We start from the raw sequence: 9,930 nt of genomic DNA, 5'->3' as shown, positions 1-9,930 counted from the left end.
AGTGACAACATCACACTGGAAACCAAACAAACAAATGGATCTGCTGCCGCCATGTAATTTATACCTCATCAGGGTGAACATGAGCAAGCCGTGAAACACGGCCACCATTGGACCAAGCTCCTCTTTATCGGTTCCTTCAATAAACAGCCTCTTGGAGCCAATTCAAAAAATCCATGGTGGTCACACTAAATTTTGACACTTCATGTCCAATTTGGACATTTTCACTTTGGGGTGTAGTCACTTTTGTTGCCAGTGGTTTAGACATTTGTGTCGTGTTATTTTGAATGGACATGAAATTTACATGATTTTATTCCAGTTCAACATTCCCTTCTTTATATTGCAGCATCAATTTCTTCAGTGTTGTGCCCGGAAAACATAAAATACTTGAACAAATGTGAGGGGTGTACGTACTCACTTTTGTGAGATAATGTGACCATTTTGCATTTTGGGCAATCTGCTCGTTAGCTTCCAAAAAAACAACCAGTCGGTACTCTTGGATGCGCGCAAAACAGTGTCAAAAATGCACGCCACTGCCAGGTGGAAATGTCAAGGCTACAAGAGCTGCACTAACTGAGCCCTGCTGGGCTTTCTGCTCTTTGTCCTGTTCTGTTTGGTCACTCGGGGCTTGGCGCCGTTCCCCTCGGCACGGCCTTCAGTGTTGCTCTCTGCTTGTCAAGGTGTTTCAGCCGGAGCTCTTCTCGGAAGTCATAGCCCAGCAGAAGCGGCTCCCGGGCGCACATCTCAGCATAGACGTCCGCCAGCGCCTTAATGTGGGGGATGGTGAGTTCGATGGGGCGCATGGTGGGCTCCACATCCGCCTTGCACATCAGCTCCTCTGTGAATGCGTCGCGACGCGCCTCGGGGAACAACATTCTGGCAGGAGGGAGAATCCAGACGAGATGCTTGGATATTTCAACGATCATACATGTTTCATGTTCAAATAGAAGGAAGTAGAGTACTCACTGGTCAACAAATGTTGACTGAATATTTTAACCAACGATGCAAATAAAATGTTTTCTTGATTTCTCTTGTGATGATTCAGAAAATGCCCTTGTGTTTTTCCTCTCACACATCAGGTTTCCATAACAGATAAGACCGTATTTTCCGCACTATAAGGCGCATCTGAAACCATTTAATTTTCTCAAAAGCTGACAGTGCGCCGTAAAAATCTGATGTGCCTTATATATGGATCAATATTCAGATTTCTTGGACGTAGCATTTTAAATGTTCTATAAAGCGCTTTGTTCCAGCTGCAGCGGTTGTGAAGACTCTATACAAATAAAGCTGCATTGTATTGTATTGGATTGCCTTTAGTGTAGCTCCCTCTAGAGGATGCATAGTGCATCCGCTATTGCAGTTTCTATTCTATGCGCCTTATAATGCTGTGCCCCCCCATATATGAAAACTGTTTTAAAATAGGCCATTCATTGAAGGTGCGCCTTATAGTGCTGAAAATACGCCATGAAGTATTGTCATGCATTTAGTCATATTTATGAATTATGGGTTAGGTTCAGCAAAAAGTGGATTTTTTTTTCCTGAAACAGCTTTAATTACAGTGCAGGGTAAAAGTCATATTGCCTAAACTTTCATGGTTAAAATCTGCTTCCTTGTCGTTCCTGTGCCACCTCGGCGACTAATAATTGCTGCTCTCATTCACACAGCCACCGCTGTGTTGCTATCTGGGCTCGCGTGCTGGCTCCTCACAGGCACGGACAGGGTGGGCACTTCCCTGTGTGACTTCTGCTTTTGAAGCTCACCATGTTGGTCAAGTTCGGCGGGAGAATCTCTCACCAATGAGGTGCCAAACATCACAACCACACAACACGATGACGTCGGCGCTCACCCGATTCCTCTGTGGCAATGCTTTCTGCGGAACTGGAATATATTCCTGACAATTTTCTCCACCAGTTTGAAGGGCTGCTGGATGTGCGGCTGAACCAGAGGGGTGAAGTGAACAACTCCAACGTCCACCTAGGCGCACACACACCCGCACACACATACAGCAGACGATATAATGTTGACCTTGAAAAGATATTGCAAAAAGGCACGCTTGTGGGAATGAGGAGCAAAGTGGCAGGCAGCAGGCAGGAGGGGAGTGAAAAACAAAAAAAGTGAAAGAAAGGTTGCCGGACAAAAGTGATAATTGCTAAATGGGGAAGAAACATGACGCAGCGTGCCTGGCTGCTGAGTTGTCATAGTAACACTCCAAAACCAAACACTGAGCTGTCTTCTCTGTGGCAAAATCACCCCATTTTATTCCCCCACTCTCAGGCTGACTCACCTCTTCTTTAGTTCTGTGGTTTATGAAACTAAATAAAATAAGACTACTGACAAACATTTCGGAATATTCTGCTTCCAGATGATTTTTCAGGATGATTCCAAAATGGACTAGAACATTTACAGAAGGCAGTGCTTCTTTCGAGTGGACGTGGCTTCTTCGGGCATCTGTGACTGGGTGAAAGTATATGTTGGTGGAACTTGCGCCTCATGGCAACCTGTGCTGATTTTGACGTGATTCCACCATGGATGTACTGTATTTTCCGCACTATAAGGCGCACCTAAAAGCATTAAATTTTCCCAAGACCCGACAGTGCACCCTAATCCAATGTGCCAAATATAAAGAGACTGTAACTCTCCTTACATTCCCCATTGAGTTGTTTCCCTGTGGTGATTATTAATAGGGAGCAGTTGGAACCTAAAAGGGTTCTGCCCGACACTAATCGACATGCGCATTCGCCAACACACACGCAAACAGACAACTACTTTGCGAGTTGTGCGCAGCCATTATGAAACGAAGGCAATACCAAAAGCATAGTTAACTATTGACTAAAGAAAGGACACAGTTTGTGTGCCTTTTTCTTGAATCAATTGTCTTCATAACTTTTATCTTTCATTTCCTGTTTTGTAACTGCATTGTATTGTATTCCCTTTAACGTAGCTCCATCTAGTGGATGCATCACGTAACCGCAGCTTATTGTAGCTTCAATTCTGTCCGCCTTATAATGCAGTGCGCCCTATATATGAAAACAGTTTTGAAATAGGCCATTCATTGAAGGTGGGCCTTATAATCCGAAGTGCAGAAAATACGGTATATATGATGGACTCCCGATTGTCCTCTCACAGCTGAAATCAGAGGACAACCATCTTATGTTGCCACTGTTACTGAGAACTTCTGTTTTTAATTGAAAGCACTACTATCAATGTGTGGGTTTTTTTTCCACCAGGATCCATGTATGGAGTAATGAGAGCATTTTAAGGAACTAATGTAACTGTCTGCATCAACATTTCTGAGTGTATTCTCTCAGTCTTGTGACTTAAAGAGGTTCGGTTTACATTTCGCAGCAAATTTTGTCGCGATGGGCTTTGCTTTCAATTAATTGTTGAGGGTTCTGACAACATGATGCAGACAATTTTTTGAGTGGCACTTAGCGATACACCTTTTTAAGATAAAATGTATAATTGCATTCTTACCAATGAAATAAATGTGCATGGTGCGGTCCTCACAGACTTACTGGTACAACCGTACTGTACACTGTGGCATTTTCGCCGCCGAGACAGAAATGATGTGAAAACGCCGCAAAACTGAGGTGCACTTCGCAAAAGGCAACGCAAGATGGCCGGCGGCGGCTTTACTTCTTGGTACAGTGAGTAGACGTCACTGAGAGTCCAACATACACTATAGACGTCCATTGATTACATCGACATTAAATGTTCGTTCTAGAAAACCCTCACCAATTATCACAAATGCTCTATTTCAGTTATTGCTGCCAAGGGTGGCACAACCTATTAGGTTCAGGGGACAATTACTTTTTCGCATAGGGACAGGTAGGTGGTTTTGTGCGTGTGTGTGTGTGTGTGTGTGTGGGGGGGAGGGGGTGTAAATAAATTTAATTGGCATTTGCAAACTGCATTTTCTATTTCCTCGTGCTGTCTCTGTATGATATTAAAATTGGCTTGATGAACGGAATAAATGTGTGATAAATATGGAAAGAACAGAGAAACCACAAAGGAGGCAAATACTTTTTCACGGCACTGTATGCCATTTTCCACTTCAATTTATTGTCGGAAATACTTGTACCGGTGCATCATGACTCATCACAGCTCAGTATACGGAGTTGTAGGTTTGCGACAGAGTTTCGTTGCTATGGCAGTCCTCCATAATGACTGTGAATGTATTTGAATGCAAAACACTTTCAGGCTGTAATCAAGTACGGAGGTGGAGTCTCGTATACCAAACTTGAGTATGCATCAAAGCACTCACACTAGCCAAAGGTGGTTATATTCAGCTCGATTTACATTTGAAAAATCTCACAGCGCACCACTGAACAGAAATGTAATAAAGATGTACGCATTGAAATAATGGTCATCTCATCTCAAATTACTGTCAAATGTAATTACTCTGTGCGAATTCAGATCTTATTTAGTTGAAGACAAAGCTTATATTACTCACAGGAAGTGAAGAAAGACACAAATGAAGGTACTAAATCATACTTATTGGACCAAGTAAGTGAAATTGGACAGCACACGAATGTGTCGCGGGCAGAGTGGTTGGGAAATAAATAGTAGCCTGTTAGTGCGAGTCCATGCTAAGAAAACCCAATTTGGGGAAAAACGTAGTTCTAAACACAAAGATAGTAAAAACACATGACATTGCTCAAAACAACTATTTGCCTCAAAACGGGCGCTATACAGTGGATAGAAAACTCTGCAGATCCCTTTCAAATGTCAGATTTAAAAAAAAAAAGAGTTCATTTCATTTCACCGTGAACGAGGCCTACAACCTGTACAACTGAATTTATTATTACTTTACTTTGAGAGTGAAAGGAAAAACAGAATGAACCAAACAAATTCAAACTCATGTCAAACGGGAGTCAACACGCCAACTCCACACTTTAAGTAACTCCAACTAACTTAACATTGTCGTAGCCTTTTCCAAACTTTGTTATATATATATTTTTTTTTTTGCTTCTTAGCATAATCCTGACGGTTTTTGGTTAACACTGACTGCTATTTGGAACGATTCATTGTGCCCTCCACTTGCCCTGAGGCCCCAGGCGCCAAAGCATGAAGCTGTTCTCTGACACAGGGAAGGTGACGGTGCGAGTCTTACTGAATCTCAGTGCAGCATTTGATCATAACATACTGTTGAACCTTTTTGAAACTTGGGTGAGATTAAATGGAACAGTCCTATCTTTCTTATCTTATCTTAAAAATGGTTCAGGTCCGACTTGGAGGAAAGGAATTACTTTGTTTCCATTGGACATTTTGAATCCGATCGAATTCTTATGACGTGAGGTGTCCCTCAAGGCTCGGTCCTTGGACCCCTTCTGTTCACTGCGTGTATGTTACCTTTGGGTCAAACGCTTCAGCCAATGATGGCTATCACAGTTATGAAGATGGCAAAAACACTCCCTAAAACAGCCTTATTCCATCTGAAAAACATCCAGACTAAAGGGTTACATGCTTTAAGCAGACCATCAGAAACGTATCCATGCTTTTTTATCTCCAGTAGACTTGATTACGCTAAAGGTCTTTTGACTAGAGTCCCACAAAAGAGCATCAAACAGCCACAGCTCATTGAAAACGCCGCAGCTCGGTTTCTGACTAGAACAAAGAGATAAGAACATATTACTCCAGTCTTAAAGGCTTTACACTGGCTCCCAATTAGCTGTGGAATAGATTTTAAAATTCTGCTACTGGTCTATATATCATGGTTGGGTCCTGAATACATTAAATAAATACTGATTGAATATAAACCCAGTAGGGCTCTGAGATCTGCAGACTTGGGTCAATTAGTGGAGCCCAGAGTTCCAAGTAAACACGGTGAAGCTGCATTTAGCTGTTATGCTGCACACAAATGGAATAAGCCGCCAATAGAAGTGAAGTCAGCCCCGAGTCTAAATGATTTATATATTCATATTCAATAAGTAGCTCTTTCTTTTCCTTTTAGGAATTTTTCATTTCTTTACCTTCCTTTTAAAATGTTTCTAAAGTGTTCTGTTCATGTGTTGAAATGCTGGCATTGTACGTTCTTTTATTAATACTGGTCAGCTAATTTTGTTTTCTCTGCTTTGCATCTAAATATCGTTCACTGTTGTGTTTGTAAATGCTTTTAGGTGTTGTGACTTTGCCCGCGTGAAGCACAATTGAGCTGCTTTGTGTTTGAAACGTGCTGTGAAAATAAAGATGGCTTGCTTTCGTGAATGAACTTCAGGCAACAATTTTAATCTAACTCAGAATTGTACGACTGCCGAGTGTGGACTTGAGGAGTAACTGTGTGACAGAATATTGTCAATAGGGTGTCGTGGTGGAACCCCCGCCCCCCACGCAGGTGGTCCTCACCGGTGTTAGAGCTTGACAACTAGTGGAGGTGTTTGCCTCTCGATCCATCCCGTGTCAGACCTAAGCTGACGTGACGCGCTGTTGAGAGAAGTCGTGACAGACTCAGCAGAGTTGCTTGAGGAGCTCTCTTGCTTTTACCAACAAGCGCACACTCGCCGCTCTCCCTCTCTCTGTCCCTGATCGCTTGTTTGGCTCCAAAGGATCATCGTACTTCATCTTCTGAACACCAGAATGGAATCACACGAAACATCAGAAGACAATTTCATAATCCCGCATGTGGGCATTTGCTGTTCTTCCTTTGTAAACAGTGTTTGACATGAAGGTTATAGCTTAGTGGGGGTGGCGTGGGTTAGTGGCGCTAGCACACAATCCGCAGTGTGTGTGTGTGTGTGTGTGTGTGTGTGTGTGTGTGTGTGCGTGTGTCTATGAACCAATGGCCTGGCAAGGCAGCGCACAGAGGAGCTTAGCACTCGTCGGTCTGCCACAAACACACCACCAACATCAGTGGCATTAGTCGTTATCATCATCATCATCATAATACATTTCATTCCCTTTAAGGGCTTTTCGGTTCTGGGTGCTTATCAAAGATCCATTAGAGAAGGAAACATCAATAACTGAGTGGTTCTGGATTGGCAGGAACTTGCACAGAGAGCTAAGTTGACTCCCACCATGAGCCATGCGAACAAGCACATAGAGGTGAAATTAAAATGACTTCAACTAAGTGCTCCCCTGAAGCTTGAATTCTCAGATTTGGTGACTCACTCATTCTCAGCCATCCTTTACAGTGCTGGAGTGCCGCTAGGTATCAAGCGAGGAAAAGCAAAGCGGTCCAAGGAATCATGATGGATTCTAAACAAGATGTTTAGAATTTTTAAGCAAACAATTGTGGCTGCATTTAGCTGTGCTGGTAAAGCGCAGCGCTATCTCTTATCTCATCTATAGATAGGCCTGGGTAGCCTCACCGCAGCATGAAGTGCAGTAATGGACAACACTTTTGGAGCCTGATTGCCCGACAACCGGGCAAGCGATGCATGTGTGGTGGTGAATGCTCCAAATTGGTTTTGCTGTGTGCAGAATCTTGCCTTTGTTTGTTAACATCTCATTTCTAGACCAACTTTAGCTCAGAGTGCAATCGTCATGTCAAAACGATGAGCGGCGAATGTCGATAATAGCGACCAGGAGTGCGGCCGCAACGTTCGGTCGGAAGAGCGGAGAGCTTTATCAGAAGCCCTTTTTCCACCTGTCAAACACACAGGAGGGATTTGGCTTGACCGTATACTGAATATCTAAATTGAAAAACGGGTGCTGCGGTGATGCAAAGATCAGACCACCATCTGTTCCGGGGAAGCGATAGAAAACGCATGCGTATAATTCCACTCTGTGCAGAAATAATTAGGCCATTTATATTCCACACGCCATGATTTAAGAGAAGAGCACGGGGAAAAGTCAATATCAGGACTATATGGGCGGCGGCATTTCAGCCATCAGCTTGTCCGTGTCACTTTGCTATTATGATTTATGGATGGCCTTGCTACACAACTTGACGAGGTAGCCCCACCTAATATGAACCGCATCCTGCCATTAATCCTCCACCGATAACCTCAGCGTGCAATGAAACGCCACCGTAAATCACACGCCGCCATGACACCTGGCCTGAAACGTCAGATGCGTTGAACACCCTTCCGCTCCCATTCTCCCAAAGGCAAACAATATAAGGAACGGTGCGAGTGCGAACGTTGCGTGTGGGCTTGTGCGGACAAAAACAAGCGATTCTTCTAAATGAGTTTTTTCGATAGGAATCGATACCAAAGTGCAAGGAAATGACGCGTAGCCATGACTTTTACCATTGAGCTCAATTGGTCACAGGCACGAAAAACAAACATTCACTCTTCAGTCGTTCAGTGTAGCTAAACAAATGTTCTTTGGGGTCACATCTACATGAAAATTGGTTGTACGATACTTTATAGAATTGTACAGTAGACACAATAATGAAAGCCAGAAGAGAGAGGTGGAAAAGTGTGTCTTGTAGGGCTGCAAAGAAAAATGCGGAATCATTCTCGAGCTCTGTTCACACTTCAGCGGCTTTGGTTCAACACATGATCACTAGTCTGATGGCGTTATTCGTTTGGTCAAGTGTAAACGCTGCCATTCCAGTCCAAGTGTACACCAAACACGCTGACCAAGATCACTTCAAGAGGTGGTCTTGGTCAGTTTACAAGTAAAGTCCGGTGCAGTTTGTTTCACTTCAACTCAAGTGTGAGCACACAGCGTTCACACTTCAGCTGAAATGATCTGCTCTTTGTGTCAAAGTAAGCTCGTGGTCGAAATCAATGAGGTTTTTGGTGGACAGAATAACGGTTCTTAAAAAGTGCACAAAAAGAGCATTAACACCTTAGAAGTGCTTTAAAATATTTGCCGCTCCATCACATGTTCCTCATGCGATATTGTGTATCGGAAGATTTGCTGCAAAGGGCTACAGTAAAAAGTTGACCGGACAGCATGGCTTGCCATAGTAGAGCGACTGAAGGCCAAATGTAAGACGATTGCACCCCTGAAGGAGAAGATGCCACATCCACATAGACACACTTGTACACTTCCATATTTTATGCGTTTGACCTTCCCGAAGCTCAGGGCTAACCTCTTTTACCGCTTTGCTATTCTGTCTATGCTATTCTCCTCTCGTCCCCTCTTTCCAATTTCCGCCAATATCATGACAACATTTCCACCAGAGGTGTTTCAACTGTAATTTGTTCCGTCCGTCAAACAGAAATGTGAGGGCAGAAGGCCCAGCGGGCATCAGCCACCTTGCTACCTCAACCACCAACACTTACGCTTGCATAATGACTGGCACTGAGAAAAACCGAGGGGGCCGGAAACGCTGGAAAGCTATATTGGGAAAGCCAGGAGAGGATATGTGGGAGACGAGCTCACAGGGATGTTGCGACCAAAAAAAAAAAAAATAGAAGATTTACATTAATCATGAAGGCACCTTGAGAAGGCAACCCCCACATAGGCACAAAAAGGCAGGCTCGCAAGAAGCAGTCAAAGTCATCTCATATACAAGTCTGATGTTGCTCGCGGGCTTTCGAGAGGAAGGGCTTTGGCTTCCTGTCCAGGCAGCCCAGCAGACTTCCCATGGAACGGCCCAAGGCATGCAAGAGGACAACAGACCTGATCGGCTCCTCTGCGAGCCGCTTCCTCACACAAGATCACAGAGTGCCCAAGGTTGCCCGATACCTTCCATGGCTTGTTTAAACCAGTTAAGCTTTGTAACCTTAACTGACAAGATGTCACATTCACATTTGAGACGGCTTCGCACCTCGGCATGCTACAAGGCTGCGCTTGACAGTGACATAACAGCTATCACGTCACACCTTTGCGCCTTCGCTGTGAACGAACCGCCTTGGCGGGACCAGCGTTGAAACCAATTACACAAGGGGCCACGTAAAAGGAGGAAAATGCTAATTGAACGATAAAAGACCCTCATGCGGGTCATGCAATAGCGTGACTGGTCGCGCTTTGTTGCAGAAAGACTGGAAGAGCTCTGCCGTGAGGTGATAAAGAAAAGAGGGTGTGTGTGGGGGGGGC

General features: G+C 44.0%; 1 protein-coding gene across 3 annotated transcripts in view; it reads right to left on the bottom strand.

Moving 5' to 3' along the window:
• Positions 1 to 7: 7 nt before the first annotated feature.
• tfb1m (transcription factor B1, mitochondrial) overlaps positions 8 to 9,930 on the bottom strand; it is a 30,419-nt gene continuing 20,496 nt past the window's right edge. For all 3 annotated transcript variants that reach the window (XM_019887245.1, XM_019887247.1, XM_019887248.1), the window contains exons 7-8: positions 1,844 to 1,971; positions 8 to 873 (exon numbers count right to left, since the gene is read on the bottom strand). In XM_019887245.1, coding sequence (XP_019742804.1) covers positions 615 to 873; positions 1,844 to 1,971 — 387 coding nt within the window. In that variant the 3' untranslated portion in view covers positions 8 to 614. The remainder of the gene's footprint in view (positions 874 to 1,843; positions 1,972 to 9,930) is intronic.

The sequence above is a fragment of the Hippocampus comes genome, unplaced genomic scaffold (genome assembly GCF_001891065.2).
Source record: "Hippocampus comes isolate QL1 unplaced genomic scaffold, H_comes_QL1_v1.1 scaffold176, whole genome shotgun sequence".
Classification (NCBI taxonomy): domain Eukaryota; kingdom Metazoa; phylum Chordata; class Actinopteri; order Syngnathiformes; family Syngnathidae; genus Hippocampus; species Hippocampus comes.
The sequence above is the reverse complement of the archived record's forward strand: the minus strand, read 5'-3'. Positions and strand labels throughout refer to the sequence as shown.